Source organism: Leopardus geoffroyi, chromosome D1 (assembly GCF_018350155.1).
Source record: "Leopardus geoffroyi isolate Oge1 chromosome D1, O.geoffroyi_Oge1_pat1.0, whole genome shotgun sequence".
Taxonomy (NCBI): domain Eukaryota; kingdom Metazoa; phylum Chordata; class Mammalia; order Carnivora; family Felidae; genus Leopardus; species Leopardus geoffroyi.
In genome coordinates this window covers 39,839,055-39,864,946 of record NC_059329.1, presented here as the reverse complement: position 1 = coordinate 39,864,946, position 25,892 = coordinate 39,839,055, and the positions used below count along the sequence as shown (strand labels likewise).

General features: G+C 38.1%; 1 protein-coding gene across 7 annotated transcripts in view; it reads left to right on the top strand.

Moving 5' to 3' along the window:
• The first annotated feature begins 3,145 nt into the window (after positions 1-3,145).
• CEP295 (centrosomal protein 295) overlaps positions 3,146-25,892 on the top strand; it is a 56,823-nt gene continuing 34,076 nt past the window's right edge. For 2 of the 7 annotated variants that reach the window (XM_045483620.1, XM_045483624.1), the window contains exons 1-6: positions 7,732-7,859; positions 8,908-9,108; positions 15,946-16,070; positions 16,945-17,038; positions 19,398-19,493; positions 25,323-25,463. In XM_045483620.1, the coding sequence (XP_045339576.1) occupies positions 7,752-7,859; positions 8,908-9,108; positions 15,946-16,070; positions 16,945-17,038; positions 19,398-19,493; positions 25,323-25,463 (765 nt within the window). In that variant the 5' untranslated portion in view covers positions 7,732-7,751. Of the gene's footprint in view, positions 3,352-7,731; positions 7,860-8,907; positions 9,109-11,793; positions 11,889-15,945; positions 16,071-16,944; positions 17,039-19,397; positions 19,494-25,322; positions 25,464-25,892 lie in introns of those variants that run through there. The other 5 variants (XM_045483621.1, XM_045483622.1, XM_045483623.1 and 2 more) reach the window with 5 other exon arrangements.

The window sequence follows — 25,892 nt, the reverse complement described above, 5'->3', positions numbered from 1 at the left end:
CCAGGCGCCCCATCCAGTTTCATATTCTAAGATTAGCCCAGAGAGGAAAAAATTCATCCCTTCTGGCTCCAGTAAGAAAAATTCCTGTGAAAGATTCTGATCGGCCTGATTTAGGTCATGTACTCATCCTTTCATCAATCCCAGTGGCAAGGGGCAGAGAGGACTGTAATTTGCCCAATCTGGGTCACTTGTCTCCCCCTGTGGCCTGGAGGGGTGGATACATACCAGAGGAGGAGAGAAAGTTGCTAGACAAAATGTAAAATAGCTGTTATATTACGTAACATGGGGATACCTCTTTGGAGTGTGCAAGATGCTCTCATGATTCCTGCCTTTTGAGTCTCACAACCAGCCTACAAAGAGGGCACGCCGAGTATTACTTAAAAAAAAAATGGTGATGAATGGCATTAATTCTTTATCACTCTCTCCATTGAGAGACAGGGTTCACTTCTCTTGAATCTGGGCTTGCCCTATGATATTTAATAAAATACGGCTGAACTTGCAATAACTACTTATCAGTTTTGTCTTTAAAAGGCCCTGCACGCTCCACTTTCTTTCTCTGGGAATACTCACACTTACGATGCTCCCTTTTAAACTCTGCTAGTAAGAAGTCAGCCCACAAAGAATGGCCACAAAGAGTCATACCATTCACCAGATCCAGCTGAGCCTTCCACTGACAGCCAGAGTCAACTGCCAGCCATAAAGAGTGAGCCATTGTGGGCATTCTAGGGTGGTTTGGCTGGCAACAACACAGAACCAAAACAGAAACTAGGGCTCATTGGCTTCGTGTCCTACAGTTAGAAAGTCTCAGAGTTGTAATGCTAAACCAGATGCTCTGACTCTAAGCCCACTGGGCTTTCTTTGATTCCTAACTGCCTTCTATTGAAAACAGAACAAGCCTTAATTTAAAATCTCCGATTGCAGAATTTCTGCCCAGGATGCAGGTTGGGGAAGTGAAGCATATAATTCACTCAGCAAGCATTTAAGAAGATGTATGTGGCCAGCAACTGAACAAAATGCACTACTGGTTCTTGAGGAACTCAGAGTCTAATCAATAGAGAGGCCTATTGACAGCTCATTTCAATAAGAACTGGTAAGTGCTATGATGGGAAATGTACAGAGTACTTTTGAAAAACATGGCGGGCACTAAACCTACCCAACAGCATGAAATAATGGGCACATCTTTTGTTGGGTGTAAGAGGGTATCTCTGAGTCTATGTTGAGGATGTTGAAGAATATGTTTATTTTTTTTTTAATTTTTTTTCAACGTTTTTATTTATTTTTGGGACAGAGAGAGACAGAGCATGAACGGGGGAGGGGCAGAGAGAGAGGGAGACACAGAATCAGAAACAGGCTCCAGGCTCTGAGCCATCAGCCCAGAGCCCGATGCGGGGCTCGAACTCACAGACCGCAAGATCGTGACCTGGCTGAAGTCAGACGCCTAACCGACTGCGCCACCCAGGCGCCCCGAAGAATATGTTTAGAATGAAGCAATTATTCATCAAGATAACTATGACAGGAAATGGAAAGGGAGGAAAAATTCTAGTATTTAGGATAAGGACATGAATTCTAGTCCTGGTTTCACCCTCCACGCACATGTGCTTTTGGCCAAGTCACTGAATTTCCCCTTCACTTAGCTTCCTTATTTGCAAAGCTGAGGTGGGATCACACTATTTATTCTTTGTGTCCTTGGACAGTTTGTTTCTCTAACTCCCTTTAAGTTTTGATGTTCCTCAGAGTTTGGTCCTTAGTTCATTGTTCTTCTCACTCTGCAAACCCTTGCCAAGTGATCTCATCCTCTGGTTATCACTCTGCTCTGGTTGTCACTCATATGGAAATGAACCCCAAGTCTATATGCTAGCCCAGCTCTGTGGGCTATCTACCTCTGTAGTCATCCACTACTGCCCATCACTAAATGTTCCACAGGCAAGTAAAGTTCAATGCGTCCAGAGCTGAGCTCATCTCCTTGCCCACTTTAACTGACTCCCACTTCTGATTTCTCCCTTGATTGGTGGCACCACCTATGAGATTAATTTCACTCTCAACTTTCCCCCCAACCTCACCCATAGTCCTTTGTCAGTACTACTAATTTTGCCTCTGAAATATTTCTACAATTCATTCCTTTGTCTAGATATCCCATAAAAAGCTCAAATTCAAAATATTCAAAACTGAACTCATTGATTCCCCCTCAAATCTGCTTCTTTTCCTGAGTTCTAGCAGGATGTTATCCTTATCCACTCACTGTGTGTTGCCAAACATACATAGAACTTAGGCATCATGGTTGATTTCTCCCTCCCTTTGCTTTCCATAACCAGGTAACCACCAATTTCTGATGTTTGGCCTCGTTTGCTTCTTAAATCTACTCATTTCTCTCCATTCTCATTATGATCATCACTTCCTGTAGTAGTATGCTGAATTGATAGTTTTCAGCCTTCAGTCCCTTTGGCCTCTTCTGCACAATGATGCTGAATCTGATCATGGCAGCAACTTCCCTCTTCCCCACTCTCCATTTTCTAATTGTTTGATTTTTCGTGTTTTAACTGCAGGCTACAAAATCTAGGAGAGGGGCCATAATCCGTTTACCCTGGTCTCCCCTGCACCTACCACACTGTACCTGGCACATAATAGTTGCTCAATAAATACGAACCTGGACGCATCCCTTTTCTGATTACAGGTTATTTATAGTGAGTAAATTTGTAACATGTTCTACATGTATCGGACCTTTGGAGGCACAGAGTGTCATGATACGGTTCAGCGTTGTACAAACTGGAGGCCTTGAAGGAACGCTGTGAGACACTGCAGCATAATGTACCGAATGAATTGTGTAGGCAGTGCACAAAAGGATATATATCCCAAGCCATCTTCATAACAGGGCTTAAAACTAAAGTCCCCTCAACTCTCTGGGCAAATATTTTCCCCTTTCTGGACCTCTGCCTCCTGATCTATAACATGAGCGCATTGAGAGAAAGGTAGCAAACTTCAAATCCGCAGCAGGTATGAGGAATAATGGGCCGATGCGTAGGGTACGACGCGGGCGCGTGCGCGTGCGCGTGCGCGGGCTTTTCCGGCGCGGCAGTCCCGGCTGTCCTAGGGGGAGGCGGGACTAGGCCGATTCCCGCGGCTTGGCCCAGCCATTGGCGGGCTGTTTGAATGACGGAAGTGACGGGAGGTCGGCGATGGCTGCCCCGCAGGCGCACAAACGGCTGTTGGGAAGCTGGTGGGCCCCTGGCGCCGGGGCCTTTTCTGTCTGAGCTGTGATTCCTGACCCCGGGTTTCTGGTTCACGGGTGAGTGACGGACGCTCCTGCTTCCCGCGGCCCGGCCGTGCTGAACTCCTTAAGCCCCGAAACTCGAGGTGTGCTCCCCGGAAGGGGATGCCTTGAAGGCCCCGGGCCCTGCCTGGGGTCGGGCTGGCGGCGGTGAGGAGTGGGGGGACTGGAGGAGCGTCCGGACGCAGACCCGCTGCTTGCTGCGAGAGGCTGCTCCCGGACCTTAGGCGCATGTGGCCTTGCGCCCCCTCCCGGGGTGCTGTCGCGCGAGGTCTTTGGGCTTGCGAATCGGGGGCAGCCGGGAAGGCCTCCGCGGTTGCTGCTGTAAACGAAACGCTTTTCGGTGCGTCCTGCCCTCCCTTCCCGCGTGTCAACCGCGGACTTGGCCTGAAACCTTGTACCCGTTTAAGAGCACTGCCTGGAATTGTTTCTTGCAGACAGCGTGCTCTGTTTTGGTGTCTCTCACCTTTAATTTCTCAGGTAGTAAGTCCGGCCGCAAGCTGAGCTTTTAAAATAGTGGGGGAACGTTTGAGTCTTTAATACTAAAACAGTATTGGCAGTTTCACATTCATTAAGTCACGTAATCATCAGAACAACCTTTTGGGGTAGATGCTGTGATTTCCAGTATACTTTAAGAAAACGAGACCAAAGTAACGTAAGTGACTTGGCCAGTGTCTTCCTGCAGTAAATGGCCATGATGAGTCTTGAACGCAAATCTTCTAGGGCTAGTATTTTGTGACTACAGTATGTGCCATTTAATCCTCGGGACAAATTCTTAAAAGATAAATTAGTATCATCTCTGTTATTGGATGGTATTAATACGCAGAATTTAAAAATCCATATTGATAGGAATAAATGATTTAATGAATAAGAGAAGGAGCAGGGGAAACTTCCGTACAGTAGGATTGCGATTGGTAAGTGTAGGAGGAAGAATGGAAATAGAAAATGCTTTTTGGCAAACGCCACAGTTAATGTTTCAAACAGCCATCAGTGGTTACTCAGGAGCAAACGTATAGTAAGGAACATGATACTTACATATATAGCCTCAACTGTCTCTCCACCAGATACTTAACAAAGGAGAAGTGGAGAGACCTGGTAGACACCACCCAACCAAGTGATCAAAATTAACATCAGCAGCTGGCAGTAAGACATGTTAACACAATTTAATACACTGAGAAAGGTCGCATCATCACTTCTGCGGTGTTCTTGCCAAAAATGCATACTCTTAGTGCAACTACAAGGAAAGATTAAGTAAATCCATATCGAGGGACGTTCTACAAAATAACTGACCAGCAGTTTAAAAAAAAAAAAAATCAAGAGGTTGAAAAGAAAGGCACAGACTGAGGAACTGTTCCAGATTAGAGGAGTCAAAGGGGGCATTACGATTTCAGCAGTGGTGAAAATGTAGTTCACAGACCTTCAGCTCCTGTATTCTGTATCCATTTGCATGGCTGCTTCTGGCCAGTGACTGAACATGGCATGGACATTAAGGCAGGCCTATTCCTGAGACACGGGGACTTTCGCTTAAGAACTCCTCAGAGGTCTTACTGAATCAGTCTCTTTAGGCTGCATGGCGGTCATCTGCCCAAATTTCCCTCTCTCCATTAATTGTCAGATTTGCATGAAGTCTGTCTGAAATGCTCCCAGCTTTTACTGGCTCCCTCCCATTTTACCTCACACAGGCATCTCCTAACAAAATCTTTGTGGGTTTAATCCTGTCTTGTCCTCTGCTTCTTGGAGGATCTAGAGATCTACAACTGTTGAAAGCAATGGGTTGTCCTTGAATTGGGTCCTGGTTCAGAAAATGGACATTAGTGGAGTACTTGACAAAATTTGAATAAGGTCTGTAGATTCGTTAAAAGTATCGTGCGAATGTTAATTTCTTGGTTTTGGTCGTTGTGCTGTGATTGCCACTTAGAGGAGCTGGGGAAAGAGTACAGTATATGGGAATTCTAAGTCTGAAATTACTTACAAATAAGTTAAAAAATTAAGAAAATTATATGCAAGAGAAAAGTCACTCTATCACATCTAAGGAGGTAAAAGTAACCTATGTTTTCCTATGCTCCTGAAGCAAATAAGATGAGAAATACTCAAAGCAATCTGAAAAAATAGTGTCACCCCCCCCCCCCATCTTTTGAGGTTTAACTTAGAATGAAGTATAACCATCCAAATGTAACATGTGAGGAATTTTTACATATGTATACACCTGTGTCATCATTATACAGATAAAAATACAGATCATTTCTAGCACCCTTGCAGGCTCCTTTGTGTCCCATCCTAGTCATTAACCTACAGAAAGATGACCCCTATTTTAACCTCTCTAATCATAGATTGGTCTTGCTTGTTTTTGAGTTTCATATAAATGGAATTTTGTAGTGTGTTCTCTTTTTTGTCTTTTTTCCCTTGATACATTGTGAGATTTATCAGGTTTGTATATGAATTTTCAGAGACCTTCAGAAAAATTGTGAGGACTGAATTTAATCTTGCTCATTTTTTCTTTGTTTAGTACTTCCTTGTTCATCAGTCCCCACTCACAAAAAATACTGGTTTAAGCCAAAATTTCCTCATTCCACAATGTTTTAGCATGTCAGAAAGTTAGGAGCCATATGGAATAAGGAAACCAGATTCTTCCTTTGTATCTGCCAACAGATCCTGTTGCTTAGGTCAAGTCCTTTAACCCAAAAAGCTTTTTGATTCTTCATTTGTCAAATGAGGAAGACAGGGTCGCCTGGGTGGCTTAGTTGGTTAAGTATCTTTAAGCGGTGGACTCTTGGGGTGCCTCAGTCGGTTACACCTCTGATTCCCGCTCAGGTCATGATCTCACGGTTCATGAGTTCGAACCCCGCATTGGGCTCTGTGCTGACAACTCAGCCTGAAGCCTGCTTCAGATTCTGTGTCTCCCTCTGTCTCTGCCCCTCCCCCACTTGCACTCTGTGTCTCTGACTCTCTCCATCTCTCTCAAAAATAAACAAACATTTAAGGGGCCGACTCTTGATTTTAGCTCAGGTCATGATCGTGTGAGATCAAGACCCCTGCATCAGGCTCTGCACTGACATCGCAGAGCCTGCTTGGGATTCTCTCACCCTCTCTCTCTCTGCCCCTCCCCCACTTGCAAAAAAAAAAAATGAGGGAGACAGCACTTCACCTACTGTTATCAAGGCCCTGTGAATATCAGATAAATGGGATGCATTGGAAAAGATTTTTTTTTTTTTTTTTTTTTAATTTTTCAACGTTTATTTATTTTTGGGACAGAGAGAGACAGAGCATGAACGGGGACGGGCAGAGAGAGAGGGAGACACAGAATCGGAAACAGGCTCCAGGCTCTGAGCCATCAGCCCAGAGCCCGACGCGGGGCTCGAACTCACGGACCGCGAGATCGTGACCTGGCTGAAGTCGGACGCTTAACCGACTGCGCCACCCAGGCGCCCCTAGAAAAGATTTTCAAATGCAAGCCGTTATTTCTTTTTGGACTCAGAGTCCTATTAGATAACTTTAAATCCTCCTAGCCCAAAACAATATCCATCCATAGCATGTGCAATACTGCCTGGTAGTTATTTGTTAAATTAGTTTGAATATTAAAATAAAACGATAACCTCTGTCCTTCAGTTGTTAGGAATCTAGCTAGAAAGGGCACACTGTAATAGATGAAAAATAGAGGAAGGTAATACCAAGACAACATTAGATTGGTCCCCATGTGAGTGTAAAGGTAATATTCATCATAGGTGAGCAAGTCAGGAATGGGGTGGTGGGTGGGTAAGGCAAAAATCGATAGAGTCTCATGAAGAAGTGGGTCATAAGCTAACTTCCGAAAGCTCTGAGTATCCATGTTATAACCTAGGGTGGAGAGTGACAACACCTGGTCAACGGCATTAGAAGAGTAGATCTGAGAACCTAAACACCTGACTCATCCAAACAACAGAATTATGCTCAGAAATTTTTTAAATGGTTGTTGATTTTTTAAAAAATCACACCATAGTAATTATTAAAGAATTGTTGAAGGTTGATGTGATTCCATATGATACAGTGACACTTGGCGATCAACTTATACACAGCAGACTGAGAGTTGAATGTAGGGAGCAGGAGCCTTTTACAATTACAGCAGTCTTGCTGGTTATGAACAAGTTATCAGCGTTCTCGAGTGTAACATTGTAATTGTGAAAACATTTATGCTAACACATTTTTTTAAGTCTTTGTGCTTTTTTTACATTTAAGCTAGGTAAACTCTGGAAATCTTGATCAGAAGTCAGGTTCCAGATACTCTAGATGAACACACTGCTGTAATGGGGGAAAACGTTTCCAAGTAAATGCTACTTGTAAATATAAATCGACTTAGTCTATCTGAATTTTTTTTTCATATGTATATAGTCCTTTAAATATGAACTGTTAAATACATTTTAAAAATTGTTCTAATCTTTGCTACCCTATTTTAATAGACATTTTTTTTTCTTTTCTTTTTTTAAATTCAGAATCTCTAAAGTGCCCAGAAATGAAAAGAAAGGTAGGGAATGCTGGCAAGCTGAGATTGAGTCCTAATGAGGAAGCTTACGTTTTAAAGGAAGATTATGAAAGAAGACGAAAACTAAGACTGCTGCAGGTAAGATTCATTTAGAACAATGTTTCAAATTCTTTGTCTTCCCCAAATTATTAACGGGTTTATAGTAGAGAGTTTTAAATGTTGCATTTAAAGCCCTTTTCTGGGGCGCCTGGGTGGCTCAGTCAATTGAGCATCTGATTTTGGCTCAGGTCATGATCTCACAGTTTGTGGGTTTGAGCCCCGTGTTGGACTCTGTTGACAGGTCAGAGCCTGGAGCCTGCTTCGGATTCTGTGTCTCCCTTTTTCTCTGCCCCTCCCCTGCTTGTGCTCTGTCTCCATCTCTCTCTCAAAAATGAATAAACATTAAAAACATTTTAAAAAATAAAGCCCTTTTCTGGCTGTACAAGAGCCCTGGTTCTTGTGTATTAACTAGTTTTGGAAAATTTGAAAAATAGGCTGAAATAGTAAACAGATGAAGAAGAGTTTGAGGTTAGGGATTATTTGACTTGATAATTATTTGAAAATCGTTCTTTAAACATTTTTTAAATTATGTGTTATTGATGAGGATTCGAGTAGGAAGATTAGAATGGCTTTGAAGACTTATTGGAAAGATTATTAGCTGCTGCAACAGACTGATTAAGAAGTTGTAGATTATTCTTTTCTAGAGGTCTTCTCAGAGTAAGATATTTAAGTCCTTGTGAAGCGTGTTGTAGGTGCCATTCTGTCTAGAATTGGGGATGATGTACCACAAACATGGACTTCTCATCCAGCTCTGTCTGTATTCACCTGGGCTGGAAATTTTGTTGATCATCCTTACCTTTTTAACCTCTTATAGGTTATTAAAATGACCATGGTAATCCTGTTAGTGCTTAGATTGGAGAGGAGAAGATAGTAGCTAATGATTTAGAACTTTAGAAGTAGTCTTGAGGGTTTAACTTCTTACATCACTTGGATTTTCTGCTTTCCGTAGGCCTTACCTAATATATGGATATTCAGGAAAATTGATATACCTGAGGAGAATTCATTTAAGTTCCTATTTCCAAGTGGCTTTTCAGAAAACTTGAAGTAAGCCTCTTTTCATATAATCTGTTAAATATGCATTCTTTAGGTTCGAGAACAAGAAAGGGATATCGCCTTTCAGATAAGAGAAGATATAAAACACAGGAGAAATCAGCAATTAGCCCGTTTGGCAGAGGAACTAAGGACAGAATGGAAAGAATCACAAACTCAGAAAATAAAGACCTTGGAAAAACTGTATTTGGCAAGTTTAAGAAATATGGGAGAGGGACACCAACAAGCCAAAGAAAATGTAAGTGAACACTTACTGACCGCCTGTCTAGTAGTAGTAGTGGTTAGAAGTAAGTTACAGTTATTCAGTGTTGTCTGGTATGAATGTTTGCACGTATAGAATTTATTTGGGGCAGCCTAAACTTATGTTTTCTACAGTCTTTTTTTTTTTCTTTATTTAAAGTGGTTGACATACAATATTTTATTAGTTTCAGGAGTACAACATTGTGGTTCAACAATTACCTTATGCAGTGCTCACCCTGATAAGGGTAGTTACCGTCTGTCACCTACAGAGTTATCGCGGTAGTGTTGATTATATTCTCTATGATGTATTTTTTCATTCCTATGACTTATTCTATAGTGACAAGTTTGCACCTCTTAATCCCCTTCACCTATTTCACCCATCCCCCACCCACTCACCTCTGGCAACCACCAGTTTGTTCTCTATATTGATTAGTTGGTTTCTTATTTTTTTGTTTGTTCATTTGTTTTGTTTTTTTAGATTTCACATACAAGTGAAATCATAAGGTATTTGTCTTTCTCTGTCTGAATTCTTTTACTTAGCACATTACCCGTAGGCTTTCCATGCTGTTGGAAATGGCAAGATCTCTTTTTTTTTTTTTTTTTTTTTATGACTGATATTCCATTGTATATATACATACACTATAGTTTCTTTATCCACTTATCTGTCAGTGGACACTTAGGCTACTTCTGTATCTTGGCTATTATAATAAGTCTGCAGTAAACATAGGGGTACATATATCTTTTCAAATTGGTGTTTTCATTTTCTTTGGGTAAATACCCAGCAGTAGAATTACTGGTATTTTTTATTTTTAATTTTTTGAAGAACCTCCCTACTGTTTCCACAGTGACTGCACCAATTTACGTTTCCACCAACAGTGCGCAAGGATTCTCTTTTCTCTTATATCCTCACCAACACTTGTTGTTTCTTTTTGATACTCGCCATTCTGACAGGTGTGACGTGATACCTCATTGTGCTTTTGATTTGCATTTCTTTAATTAGTGATGTGGAGCATCTTTTCTTGTGTCTGTTGGCCAGCCATGTGTCTTCTTTGGAAAACTGTCTAAGTCCTCTGCATATTCTTAAATTGGATTATTTGATTTTTGTTGTTTTGCGTTGTATGAGTACCTTATGTAGTTGAGATGAATGCCTTATCTGATATATCATTTATCGGTATCTTCTCCCATTCAGTAGATTACCTTTTCATTTTTTGATGGTTTCCTTCACTGTGAAAAAGCTTTTTAGTTTGATGTAGTCCAGTTGCTTATTTTCGCTTTTGTTTTCCTTGCCTAAGGAAACATATCCAGCAAAATAATGCTGAGGCGGATTTCCAAGAGATTACTACTTATGTTTTCTTTTAGGAATTTAATGGTTTCAGGTCTTACATTTAGGTCTTTAATCCATTTGGGGTTAATTTTTGTATCTGGTGCAAGAAAGTGGTCCCGTTTTAATCTTTTGCATGTGGCAGTCCAATTTCCAACACTATTGAAGAGACTGTCTTTTCTCCATTGTATATTCTTGTTTACTTTGTCACAGATGAATTGACATATAAACATGGGTTTATTTCTGTGTTCTGTCTTCTGTTCCATTGATCTGTGTGTGTGTGTGTCACTACCATACTGTATTGATTACTATAGTTTTGTAATACAGTTTGAAATCAGCAAGTGTGATGCCTCCAGGTTCCTTCTTCTTTCTTAAGATTGCTTTGGCTATTTGGAGTCTTTGTGATTCTGTACAAATTTTAGAATTATTTGTTCTAGTTCTGTGGAAAATATTGTTGGTATTTTGATAGGGATTGCATTGACTCTGTAGATTGCTTTGGGTAGTTTGGACATTTTAACAATATTAATTTTTCCAGTTCTTGAACATTGTATACCTTTCCATTTATTTGTGTCATTTTCAGTTTCTTTCATTGGTGTTTTATAATTTTCAGAGTATAATTCTCTTCACGCCTTGGTTACATTTATTCCTGGGTATTTTATTCTTTGTGATATAATTGTAAATGGGATTGTTTTCCTAATTTCTTTTTGTCCTACTTTGTTATTAAGGTATAGAAATGCAACAGAATTGTGTATATTAATTGTGTATCCTGCAGCTTTACTGAATTCATTTATTTTAATAGTTTTTTGGTGGAGTCTTTAGGGTTTTCTATGTGTAAAATCATGTCATCTGCAAATACTGACAGTTTACCTGTTCCTTTCCAGTTTGGATGCCTTTTATCTCTTGTGTGATTTCTGTGGCTAGGAATTCCAGTACTGTGTTGAATAATAGAGTAGCCATCCTTGTTTCTGATCTTAGAGGAAGAGCTTTCAACTTTTCACCATGGAATATGATGTTAATTGTGGGTTTCTCATAAATCGCCTTTTGTTATGTTGAGATATGTTCCCTGTGAACCCATTTTGTTGAGAGTTTTTGTCATGAATAGATGTTGAATTTTGTCAAATGCTTTTCCTACATCTGTTGAAATTGATCATATGGTCTTTATTCTTCATTTTGTTAATGTGCTGTATTATAGTAATTGAGTTGTACTTTTTGAACATCCTTCATTCCTGGTATAAGTCCTATTTGATCATGGTAAATAATTCTTTTAATATATTGTTGAATTCAATTTGCTAATATTTTGTTGAGGATTTTTGCATCTGTGTTGATGAGGGATTTTGGCCTATGATTTTTCTTTTCCTGTAGTTTCTATCTGGTTGTGGTACAGGGTTATGCTGGCCTTATAGAATGCATTTGGAAGCATTCCTCCCTCTTCTATTTTATGGCATAGTTTGAGAATGGTAAGTATTAATTCTTTTTTAAATGTTTGGTAAAAATTCACCAGAAGCCATCTAGTCCTGGACTTCTATTTTGGGGGAGTTTTTTTTTTATTATTAATTCAACTTTAATGTTAGTAATCAGTCTGCTCATGTTTTCGCTTTCTTCCTGATTCAGTCTTGGAAGATTGTTTCTGGGAATTTATCCAATTTTTTCTAAGTTGTCCATTTTGTTGGTGTATAATTTTTCATAGTAGTCTTTTCTAATTCTTTGTTTTTCTGTGGTGTAAGTTGTCTTTCAGATTTTATTTACTTAAATGCTCTTTCTTTTTTCTTGATGAGTCTGGCTAAATGTTTCTCAATTCTATTTATCTTTTCAAAGAACCAGCTTAGTTTCATTGATCTTTTTTTTAAATCTCTATTTCATTTATTTCCACTCTGATCTCTATGTCCTTATTTTTTTTTAATTTTTTTTTTTTTTTTTAACATTTATTTATTTTTGAGACAGAGAGAGACAGAGCATGAACGGGGGAGGGTCAGAGAGAGGGAGACACAGAATCTGAAACAGGCTCCAGGCTCTGAGCTGTCAGCACAGAGCCCGACGTGGGGCTCGAACTCACGGACGGTGAGATCATGACCTGAGCCGAAGTCGGATGCCCAACTGACTGAGCCACCCAGGTGCCCCGTCTATGTCCTTATTTTTACTAACATTTGGCTTTGCTGCTTCTTGTTTTTTAGTTCCTTTAGGTATAAGATTGGTTGTTTATTTGATATTTTTCTTGTTTCTTGAGAGAGGCCTGTATTGCTTTTAACTTCCGTCTTAGAACTGCTTTTGCTGCATCTCAGAGAATTTGTGTTTCCATTTTCATTTTTCTCTATTTTTTTATTTCCTCTTTGACTTTTTCATTGACCCATCTGTTGTTTATCTTTAGTGTGGTTGTTTTTTTTTTGTTTTTTTTTTTTCTTACCCCCAGTTTTTTTCTTGTAATTGATTTCTAGTTCCATACTGTTGTGGTCAGAAAGGTGCTTGATATGATTTCACTTCTTAAATTTAATGAGACATGTTTTGTGGCCTAACATGTGATCTATCCTGGTGGATGTTCCATATGAACTTGAAAAGAATGTGTATTCTGCATTGTTTTTTGTTTTTTGGTTTTTTTTTAGATAGAATGTTTTCTCTCTATATTTTAAGTCCATCTGTCTGGATGATCTATCTGTGTATGTAAGTGGCTGTTAATATTTACTTTATATATTTATATGTTCCTATGTTGGGTGCATGTATATTTACAGTTGTTATAGCCTCTTTTCATTATGTAATGCCTTTCTTTGTTTCTTGGTATAGTCTTTGTTTTAAAGTCTGTTTGTCTGATAAAAGTATTGTTACCTGGCTTTTTTTCCCTTTTTCTTCCATTTGTATAGAATATCTTCTTCCAGCCTTAACTTTCAGTCTGTATGGGTCTTTAGATCTGAAGTGGGTCTCTTGTAGGCAGCATGTAAATGGGTCATAGTTTTTATCCATTCACCCCATGTCTTTTTTTTTATTATGTTTATTTATTTTGAGAGAGCGTGAGCGGGGGAGGGGCAGAGAAAGGGAGACAATCTGAAGCAGGCTCCAGGCTCTGAGCTGTCATCACAGAGGGGCTCCGACCCATAAGTTTTGAGGTCATGACCTGAGCCAAAGTCAGATGCTCAACTGACTGAGCCAGGCACCCCAGCACCCCATGTCTTTTTGATTGGAACATTTAGTTCATTTACATTTAAAATAATTATTGGCAGGTATGTACTTACTGCCATTTTGTTATTTTCTGGTTGTTTTTTGTAGTTTTTCCTGTGTTCCTTTCTTCCTCTCTTGCTCTCTTTGTGTTTTGATGACTTTCTTTAGTGTTATGCTTGGATTTGTTTCTATTTTGTGTGTCTATTATAGGTTTTTGGGTTTTGGTTATGAGGTTCATATATAGTATTCTGTATATATAGCAGTCTATATTAAGTTGATGGTTGCTTAAGTTCAGACATTCTAAAAACACTAAATTTGTACTCCCCCTTTTACATTTTATGTGTGGTATAATATTTTACATTGTTTTATTTCATGTGTCCCTTAACTAATTATTGTAGATATAATTGATTTTATTACTTTTATCCCGTAACCTTCATACTAGCTTTATAAGTGATCAACCAGTGGAATTTTTTCCTTTCATAGTTTTCTTGCTTCTAGTTATGGCTTTTTCTTTTCCACTTAAAGAAATCTCTCTACCATTTCTTGTAAGACTGGTTTCAAGGTGATGATTTAATTGTTGATGTTTTAATTGTGTATCTTGGTGTGAGCCTCCTTGGTTTCATGTTGTTAGGTCCTCTGTGTGCCTCCTGGACCTGGAAGTCTATTTACCTCCCTAGGTTAGGAAAGTTTTCAGCTATTGTTTGTTCAAATGTGTTTTTCTGTTCCCCTTTATTCTCCTCTGGGACCCCTGTAATGTGAATGCTATTATGCTTGAAGGTATCTTGGGTCCCTTAACCTATCCTCATTATTTTTATTATTATTCGTTTTTATTTTTGCTGTTTAGCTTGGGTGCTTTCCGCTACCCTTTTTTCCAGCCAACTGATTCATTCTTCTGCATCCTTTAATTTGCTGTTGATTCCCTCTAGTGTATTTTTCTTTTTCTTTTTAAGTTTATTTATTTATTTTTAGAGAGAGAGCATGAGTGCAGGAGAAGGGCAGAGAGAGGGAGAGACAGAATCCTAATCAGGCTCTGCGCTGTCAGCAAGGAGACATGCACAGGGCTTAAACTCCCAAACTGTGAGATCATGACCTGAACCGAAATCATCTTCACCAACTGAGACACCCAGGTGCCCTGTGGTTGGTTCTTTTTTATATTTTCTATCTCTTTTTTAAGTTCTCACTGAATTTATCTACTCTTAAATTTGGTGAGCTTCCTCCTCACCATTACTTTGAACCCTTTACCAGCTATATTGCCTGTCTCCATTTTGTTTAGTTGTTTTTTTTTTTTTTCTTTCTGTGCTTTTGCCTTGTTCCTTTTATTTAGAACATATTTCTCCATCTCCTTCTTTTGTCTGACTTTCTGTGTTTGTTTCTGGGAATTAGGTGGAACAATTCCCTCTCCTGGTCTTGAGGGAGTGGCCTTCTGTAGGAATGTCCCCAGAGTAGACTGAATGTGCCCAGCAGCTATTGCTGGCCAGCTGGAGCTGGTGTGGTCATAGCCCAGGGGCCTGATGCGCTGTACTGCAGGGCCGCCCTGTCACGAAGACTGAACTGGAGCAGGCTGGGGTTCCTGGGGTGCTCCATGCTGGGGCTGCCCCAGCAGATCTGCCTCAATTTTTTATATATTAGTATAATTTAATAATCCTGCTAGATGCATTTCCTAATAAGAATCACTTATTAGGAAAGTAAAATCTGTCTTTAACATATGGTGTTTAAATTGGAAGTATTCTCTTCCAGTACTTATTTATCTGGGTAAATAAAATAACCTTCTGAATCAGAAGTTGTTTGTTGCAAGCATTTTGGACAGATTTCATTGGGTTGAATGCAGATTTCCCATTTATGATTCTTCATACCTCTAGAACATGTATAGTGGAATATGTATACACTTGGATTTCATTCACAAACAGTAACAGTTCTTTGATGACTTTCAGAAAGACAAAGTAGAACGTAGTATTTAAGACTATTCCCAAGCCATGTGTTGTTTATTGTGATTTATGGTTGGAAAATACTAGATTGTGGTCCCAGATACAGTTGCACAAAATAACCAACCTGGTTCCAAAGAAGGAAGGTCTTTGATATCAAACAATTAGTGAAGAAAATAAACATCCTTGAAGTATGTGACAATGATATGTGGTCCTTGATCCCTGAGATTAGTCTGTTTTTAGTAATAGCCTTAGGATTGTGACATCTGATTTTTGTAGTTTTATTTATGCCACCGTTAACTTTGTGCTTTAAGTGCAGTGTTTCCTCAACCTCAGTCATTTGAACACCTTTGTGATTTTTGCCCTGGCTGGCGAACCACCCATATTATTTGTTTGGCATGTTAATCTTGTTTAACATAAGATTTTAAGTAATATATATTTTTAGGAACCTGATTTGAATGCTCTGGCACGGCGGGCAGCAGAAAGAAAAAGAAAAGCAGAAATGAGACATAAAGAGGCTCTGAAATTACAGAAAAATCAAAAAGAAGAACTAATGAAACAAAAAACCTGGTAAAATAATAATGATTTTTACCATATTTTCCACTGAAACCGATAGGGCTAGAAGTAGAGAATACATCGGATACTATTTAAACAGATATTAAATATAAGTCATGTGGTATATCAATTGATTTGTTAAACTTGGTTTAAAAATAATGTCTTGGGGGGCTCCTGGGTGGCTGAGTCGGTTAAGCGTCCATCTTGTGATCTTAGCTCAGGTCTTGATCTCAGGGTTGTGAGTTCAAGCCCCATGTTGGGCTCCATGCTGGGTATGAAGTCTACTTAAAAATAAAATGAAATAAAAATAATGCGGTGGGGGTTTGGTTTGCCTAGGTGAGCAAATTAACAAATGAGCTTTCTCTTCTAGTATGACTTTAGCAATTCCTTAGTTTCTGGAAAAATGTATGGCTAGTTCAGAATGAATATCCCCCCAAATCTGTCTGCCTCCGATATAAAAAAAGAAAAATCAGTGCAGTTAAGAGCATGGAAAGAGACTCAGACTGTTGACAAATCATTTAATGTGTATTTTTGCATGTTTTAAAAGTGATGGAGCCTCTTACTAGTCAACAGTGCTCATTTTATACAGTGGCCCACCTTTATCAACATTTCTAGTTTTTTTACTCTAAATCATTGTAAATTAAGAAGCATTAGTTTGTTGGGTCAGTTTCAGCGTAGGGCTTTATGTCTTTAGCTACACCTCTTTTACTTGTAAACATGTTCTTACATGTCCGTTGTGTAGAGACTTTTTATTAAACGGCATATTGAGCCTGTGGGATCCAACTGGAGGATTTCTTGAGATCCTCTGCCTTTTATATTTTAGACCTTAAAGGTTGTGCTATAATAGTACCTGGGAGATTAATTTAGGACATCTCTTGTTTTTTTCAAGGCATATAACAGCTCGAAAGGAAGCATTACTTGTGGAAAAAGAGAGATCTGCCAAAATTACAAGTCTGCCACCACCACCCCCAGCTCTTTTTGAGGTGAATTACTTTGAGTGTTGAGAAGAACTGACTTATAATTCTTTATTATTAGAATTCAATGCAGGTCAAAATTTCATTTGTTTAAACTTAATTTTTAAATTTGCAGGTAACACACGTCTAGAGTATTTAAAAATAATCCTAGATACTTTTTTACCCCTTCTTTAGTATATATCTCTGATGTATAAGGATTTTTTTTTTAAGCACAGTACTAATATTCGTGATATCTAATACCCAGTCTGTATTCAATTTTCAGCAGTTGTCTATTTTTTTTTTAGTTGTTTCAAAAGCTATGTTTTTGATTTTTAAAAAACTATAAATGGTTTGGTCTTAAAAATGCCCTTTATTTATTGGGGGAAAAAACCTGGATTACTTACCCTGCCAACTTTTTACATTCAAGATTTGGGCATTGTAAATGGTTAGCCTCTTAGAGGTAAAGAAGTTTGGTTTAGATAAATTAATAAATTTACACGAAATTACATAAAGTGGATGAGAGATGTCTATTTCTCTGTGGGAGTAATATGTGTGCTTTTGTGATTTGGAACTTATTTTAGAAAAGACAAAGTGGAAATTAATTTTAAAAGGTATTGGTTCTTTTGTTTTACAATAGTTTGTTGTAGTTACTGAAATGGCTGTTTGGATGATTATCACAATTACATAGTTACTTTTATCTAAAAAGTAGAAATTAAAAAACCATTACATACAGGGCTATCTAATTTCATTGCATATACAAGTATATCTTATGTAGGTAAGATCAGCAGAGGTACCAGATGTTGGCCTCTTAAGGCTTTGATTTTGTCAGCCTTCCTGCTTTTATGTGGAGCCATCTGCCATGTGACATTTGATCCAAAGATTCAAATGGGAGCATTTCAGATTTCGCTCACTCCCTCAAGTACCGTTTCCCTCAGTACCTCGTTAAAACACAAGCAGTATTTTATCCATGATGCCTTTTGATTACTTTTATTGTAATTCCTGATGTTCTAACAAGTCAGGGTCAAATACTTACAAAAAGCAAACAAAGCATTATCTGTGTGATTTGGCAAATAGGGATTGTATGCAAATGTGTAGTTGTACTTTTCCCCCCAACTTTTTATTATGAAAATTTTCAAAATACAGAGAAGTTAAAAGGCAAGTACAGTACAATGAATAGCTGTTTGCACCTATATGTGTGTATAGATTTCAAAGAGTTGTGTGTATAAATGCATACATTTGAATATAAATTGTAGCATATTTTATGCTTCTTATAAGAATAAGGACATTCTCTTATGCAATGGCAGTATCACACTAAGGAAATTAATATTGATTTTTTATACCATTTAGTATATAGTCCATAATTAAGATTCTCCAGTTGTCCCTAAATTGTTTTACTTTACAACTTCGTTTTATGTTTGTATTTATATTTATATTTATATATGTATAAAATCTATTGTCAAGTTAGCTTATAGTGTATACAGTGTGCTCTTGGTTTGTAGAAACAACTTCTTTCTTTTTTAAATAGGATTCCAGTCGGGCTTCACCCATTGCTTCTGCGTGTTTTGTCTTAGTCTCTCTCAATCTAGAACATTCTGTCACTCAACCCTACTCAATTTTCATATTTCAGACTTTTTTTTTTTTTTTTTTTTTTTTTTTCAACGTTTATTTATTTTTGGGACAGAGAGAGACAGAGCATGAACGGGGGAGGGGCAGAGAGAGAGGGAGACATAGAATCGGAAACAGGCTCCAGGCTCTGAGCCATCAGCCCAGAGCCCGACGCGGGGCTCGAACTCACGGACCGCGAGATCGTGACCTGGCTGGAGACGGACGCTTAACCGACTGCGCCACCCAGGCGCCCCATCGTATTTCAGACTTTTTGAGGAGACTAGTTTCTTATATTCTGTTTGTCTCACTTGGTTATGGTGGTGAATACAAGACATCTCTATTAAAAAGGTATATTTTGCTCTGTTCAGTTATCAAGTAATCTGGGAGGTGATACTTTGGCACCAGACAGGTGTCTATCATCCATCTACGTTTATGCACTGTCTTACTTCTGTTTGAAAAAGGACAGCTTTCTCATCACTGGGCGTGCACCACCATAACCAAGTGCTCAAACTTAGAATCCGTAATAAGAGAGCAACTTGCCATTATGTACCTTCTGATGTGATGCAGTAAACTACACAGCATCACCAATTTAGTATTCTTGCCTAAGTATACTCTAGTTTCTCAACCTATATTCCCCATTAATAGAAATACAGTGAATGATTCTCATGTAAGAAAAATGAATAAGAATAACTGGTTAGATACAAAACTACTTTTTTTTATTGGGTTCAGCTTTAATTGAAAATACTGTTAACCTAATAATCCATTGTCTACGTTCCTTTTTCAGAACATTGAATTAAAGAAAACTTCTCATGTGAAAACCAGTAGTTCTACCTATCATCACCTCCACACTTTTGTGAATAGAGAGATGGACACAAACCAGGTGATTGACTTATTGTTGTTCATGATCCTCACTTTATTTCTGTTCATTGAAGTGAGTTATATGTGTAATTTGGCACTATACACATAAGCATAAACTATAGGAAAACAACTACCAATGTCATCACCAAAGAGTAATGTGATTCATACATTAATGAATTCATTGTAGCCTTTGTATATATAAGTATATACACATACTTTTCTTTTTTTTTTTTTAATTTTTTTTTATATGTAATTTATTGTCAAATTGGTTTCCATACAACACCCAGTGCTCATCTCAACAGGTGCCCTCCTCGATGCCCATCACCCACTTTCCCCTCCCTCCCACCCCCTACCAACCCTCAGTTTGTTCTCAGTATTTAAGAGTCTCTTATGGTTTGCCTTCTTCCCTCTCTGTAACTTTTTTTCTCCCCCTTCCCCTCTCCCCTCATCTTCTGTTAAGTTTCTCAGGATCCACATATGAGTGAAAACATGGTATCTGTCTTTCTCTGCCTGACTTATTTCACTTAGCGTAACACTCTCCAGTTCCATCCACTTTGCTACAAGAGGCCGTATTTCATTCTTTCTCATTGCCAAGTAGTATTCCATTGTATATATAAACCACAACTTAATCCGTTCATCAGTTGATGGACATTTAGGCTCTTTCCATGATTTGGCTATTGTTGAAAGTGCTGCTATAAACATTGGGGTATAAGTGCCCCTATGCATCAGCACTCCTGTGTCCCTTGGGTAAATTCCTAGCAGTGCTATTGCTGGGTCATAGGGTAGATCTATTTTTAATTTTTTGAGGAACGGGACCCCCACTGTTTTCCAGAGCAGCTGCACCAGAGTATGCATTCCCATATACGCATACTTTTCAAAACCTAATTTTTATAGGCATCATAGAGTTTATTTAACCATTGTTCTTTTGTTCATTTCTTTTTGCTTCTGTGAATAATGCAAACATAATAATCTTGTAAATTTTTGTGTATAATTCTGAGGTATATTTAGAATAGACTCATGGAAGAGAAATTATTGGATCCAAATTATAACATTTGATACAGATACTTGATATGGATCATTAAATTGCCTTTTAAAAAGTATCAGCAACATATGAAAATGGGCATCTTATCATACCCTTATCTATTCCCTTGTATGGATTATTATGGTTTAGAAATTATTGCCAATCTCAAGAGTGATAAATGGTAATAATATAATATTATATTTATTTATATTTATATTTATATATATATTTATAATAATTTGTTATTATAATTGCTATTTCTTTATAACTGGATTTTAATTTCTTTTCATGTTGGATGTATTTGGCTACTAAGAAACTTTCCCAGTATAGCTTTCTTATGAAGTTTAGAGTGCAGCAAATACAATTTTGGTTAACTACTTATTGGCAGATGTTAAAATCAATATTCAATTCAAACCTGAGATAGATGAATATTCTCATCATAGAATTAACTTCTAAGAAAAAGAATAAATCTTGATTTGTTTAAAATCGTATTGTTATTACAGCTTTAATAGTATTATAACATAGGGACAGTAACTTCAGTCTGTGGCTAACTTGTTTTTGTGGTTACTATACCACATTTTGCAGTATTAAGTAGATGTTCTCTCTCAAATAAGATTGATGAAGAAAAACATTTTTTTTTTTACCTAGCTGTAGTATAGGGTACCGCTGATGCGGTTACAGTAAGTTATTAAACTTTCCTCTTTGATAGTAAATAAAAGGCCTCTCTCCTCTTTAATTTCTGGATTGAAGATTGGATCAGTACTTGTAGTTTTATAAAAACAGTCCCATAAACTAAAGCATTCTGATATTTGTTTTATTTGCTACTTTATACCATTACTTAGGAAAAAAAAAAAATCTGCCTTTAACCCTTGGGTTTAAAATGTGACAGTGGAGCAGCGTATTTGGTTTTCAGGATAACAAAATTACCTCTGAATTTTCATCTGCATCTTGTTCCTTTTTTTTTTTTTAATTTTTTTTTTAATGTTTGTTTATTTTTGAGAGAGAGATAGAGTGTGAGCAGTGGAGGGGCAGAGAGAGGAGGAGACAGAATCTGAAGCAGGCTCCAGGCTCTGAGCTGTCAGCACAGAGCCCAATGTGGGGCTCAAACTCACAGACTGTGAGATCATGACCTGAGCCGAAGTTGGATGCTTAATCAACTGAGCCACCCAGGCGCCCCTTGTTCCTTTTTTTTTTTTTTTTTTTTTTTTTTAATGTTTTTTAGTTTTGAGAGAAACAGAGCATGAGCTGGCGAGGGGCAGAGAGAGGGGGAGACACAGAGACATAGAATCAGAAACAGGTTCCAGGCTCTGAGCTGTTAGCACAGAGCCCTACATGAGGCTCAAACTCACAAACTGTGAGATCATGCCCTGAGCTAAAGTTGGACACTTAACTGACTGAGCCACCCAAGCGCCCCTGTATCTTATTTCTTTAGCAGCTTTCTGTAAATAAACAACTTTCATATGTTCAGTCAGCCTTTTTAACATGTACAAGTATAAGATGTTTCATTTGAATAGCCTGATAAAGTAGTTCTAAAATCTTTTATGTCATAACATTTGTCTTTGGCTTAAGAATGATGAGGTAGTCTCCTGTATCCCCACTTAGAGCCAGTTATTCTCTGAATTATGTTTAGCTACATTTACTTTCTATGCACACAATAAAGAAAAACATGTTTGCGTTTTCTAAATTACTCATGGCCTTCCTTGTGTTTGTTCCTTTGTCCATGACAGTTGCATAGCAACTTGTTAAAAATGGATTTTTTGTCCCTAGAAGTATTTTTCCAATCAAATACACTGTATTGTTTGCTGTGAGACCCAGAAATGTCTGTAGACAAGAAAAGCAGAAACAGTTGAACTCATCAGTTAGCCTGATGTCCTACTTAAAAAGATTTCTGTCCAAATGTCTGACGTACAAGATGCAGAAGTAGCATATTTAATAATATCACGTTGTGTGCACTGCAGATTTTAATTGATGGAAGAGTTTTTTAGAAACATGTTTTCTAAAAAGAAAATTTGTGTGGGATTCACAGTTTTTGCAAATTTCATGTACCTTTTGAGTTCAGCTGCTAAAAATTTAACAATTATTTCAACAAGATTTTTGTCTAAATTTTTAGTGTCATTAACACAAGTCTATAAGGGATTGTCTTCCTAAAGCATGCTTGTAAAATCTTGTTTTGAAGTTTGGGCACTCTAACCCTTTATTTTCATCATATCTTTTATGTACCTCATTGTGTTTGGAGTGAATATTGTGAATGTTGTGTATTTTTGAAATTTTTCCTTCCCTTAAAGTTTTGGTTTAGCAAAACTGACATTCTGCTATTAATTCACCTTCAAATGGTGTGGTGAATTCCCAAACAACACTTCTTAAAAATGTCATGGCCTGGTGTGCTTGGGCGGCTCAGTCAGTTGAGAGTCTGACTTTGGCTCAAGTCATGATCTCACTGCTTGTGAGTTCGAACTCAGCATTGGGCTCTGTGCTGACAGCTCAGAGCCTGGAGCCTGCTTCAGATTCTGTCTCCGTGTCTTTGCCCCTCCACTGTTCGTGCACGCGCTTTCTCTCTCTCTCCCAAATATAAAATAAAACATAAAAAAAAAATTTAAGTCATGGCCTAAATGGAATGAAATGGTGTTCTTAAAGATTACTTTATTTAATTTTATGCATTTTAATTCCCTAAATAAATTTTTTGGAAATTATAGTATTGATTTAATATAACCTTTGTTCTGCCTGGTGTTCTATGTAGATTTGCACAAATATTGATTGACTCAAAAGGGATATAATTTTTCTTGAATTGTACTAGAGTTTATATGTTTGCCTTTCTTCTAGCCATTATGCACCCACATAAAAGCTTCATTTTCAGTATGAGATAAAAAGTTATTTTGCAAATAGTGCAAGGTTTTCATGCTTGCTGTTGTAGCTGCAACTATAGCTATATAAATTTCCTTTTCTTCTTTAACCACGGTTCTTACTCTGGATTCATTTATCCTGAAATGGCAGGCGAGCACAGCTGCAGCCCGCAATCCGCAGGACATATGAAGCAGTGCAACTTTTTCTTGTAATACCATGACTTTTCCTTGCTTCTTGGGAGTACTTCCAGCATCACTAGTGGTACTTTGTATGAGTCCCATGATGTTATGCAAGGTTTATGACACTGCCCTAATAAACATGATGAAAAATACACAAGAACCACAAGACATCACTCTTCACCACTTTTTACCATATGCAGTTAACTGGAGAGGTAAATTGCTCATGTAGAAATGATTGGTGTCACAGTGTTTTAAGCAGACACAACATTTGTGCTCACTGCAAGAGCAACCAGAAGTGGCTAAAAAATTAATACAGGGTGCCTGGGTAGCTCAATCTGTTGCACGTCTTGCTCTTGGTTTCTGCTCAGGTCATGATCCCGCGGTCATGAGATTGGGCCCCGCATTGGGGCTTAAGATTCTCTCTCTCTCTTCCTCTGCCCCCCTCCCCTGCCTCTAAAAAATACAGATAAAAAATAAATCATGATGATAGTTCAGTACGTGCTACAGTTAATTCTATGCAGTTATGACATAAACATTAAACCTTTATGTCTGTTTACATTTCTCGACTGTGAGGGCCTCCACATCTGGTGTATAAGTGCTTGTGTGTGTGAGTTTTGATAAGTTTTAACTTTTTATATCAGTTATGGTAGTAAATGATAAAATAGACTAGTACCGGGGCGCCTGGGTGGCGCAGTCGGTTAAGCGTCCGACTTCAGCCAGGTCACGATCTCGCGGTCCGTGAGTTCGAGCCCCGCGTCAGGCTCTGGGCTGATGGCTCAGAGCCTGGAGCCTGTTTCCGATTCTGTGTCTCCCTCTCTCTCTGCCCCTCCCCCGTTCATGCTCTGTCTCTCTCTGTCCCAAAAATAAAATAAAAACGTTGAAAAAAAAAATAAAATAAAATAAAATAAAATAGACTAGTACCTTACATATATTTTACACATTCATGACATACCTAACTTTTCTTAATATTTTTGATATTTCTAGGCTACCTGGTTCATCTGGGAGTTTTTTCAGATTGTTGCAAATCTCCAAAAATTTTTCGAATATAATTATTGGAAAAAAACCCATGAATAAGTGGACCTGCACAGTTTTATACCTGTGTTGAGTCCACTAAAACAGCTTTCATAGTCATCGTTCTTAGTTCACCTTAGAATTTCAGCATATAAAGTATGCATTTACTATGCTTTTTAAGATGTTTACTTAAGGACACATTTGTAATGCTTAAACCTGTACTTGAAAGTGAACATTCAGGTTCAACAGTAAATCCAGGTTATATACCCTTTCCCCTCCTGTTTGCTACCACTGTTAGCTTGATGAGATAATAGCTGACTGTACAATCACATAATCTCTGATTATGCACAAGTTTTAGGAAGTCAGAAATTCTCTTAAAGTAGCTGTTTTGGTGACTTGGCCTCCCTGAGGTTGAAGTGAAGCCGCAGCTGTTGACTGAAAACCAAAGACAGATCTCAGTGCTTCCCTAAATGACCTTTGATGCGTGTGGGTTCTTCACTACTAGCTTTGTGAGTGCTGACAACGCTGTTATTTTAATGGAGTTTTGGAACAGAACAACAATGGAGGAATGTGTTTGGAGGAGTATAGTGTAATCTGGCTTAAAGTGAATGAATTTGTTCAACTTTCACTAACAATTTGATATTTTTCATTTATACATACAGTTGATAATTGTGGGCATTTAAAAATACAACTCTTTCTATTTTATATAAGTAGGGAAGCATGATTTTAAAGTTATTATTTAGTTATCACTTTGTTTCACAATTTTTAAATTTTCTGAAATGTACTGATGGACTGCTAGCCAGATCCTCGTGTGGCTGCTGAAGAAGAAGTGAAAAGACTGGAAGAACGACAAAAACAAGCAGCACAAGAGAGAATGGAACAGTGTGAAAAGGCGCATGTGCGGGGTTTCCAAGCAATGAAAAAGATCCACTTGGTTCAGGTAAGAATCCTGGCTGTAGACGTACCAATAGGCTGTAGAACTGATTAGTGGACGGGCTCAGAGGTCAGAGGTGTGAAGAACGTGCAAGTACACTCTTTGACTCCTGTCTTTGCAAATTTCCCATTTCACATTCAGGTTGGATGAAGCAGTTCTCACTGACAGTAGTATATTGCTGTTCTAACATTTTTTGCAATGATGAATTTATTAAAAGTTTAATATTTTAATCAGCCAAAAATGGCCTGAAGAGAAATTAATCACTTTTCTCATTTAATGAATTGCATTTGTGCTCTGCGAATTTTGGGATTCTGTTTACTAAATATTTACTGAGCAAAGCACTTGCTGACTTTGCAGAGTCTTGATTCAGAAGTAGAGTCATGGTTCTTCCTATCAGGGAGCTTTGAAAAAGTGTCACAGAGCTCTAAAATATGT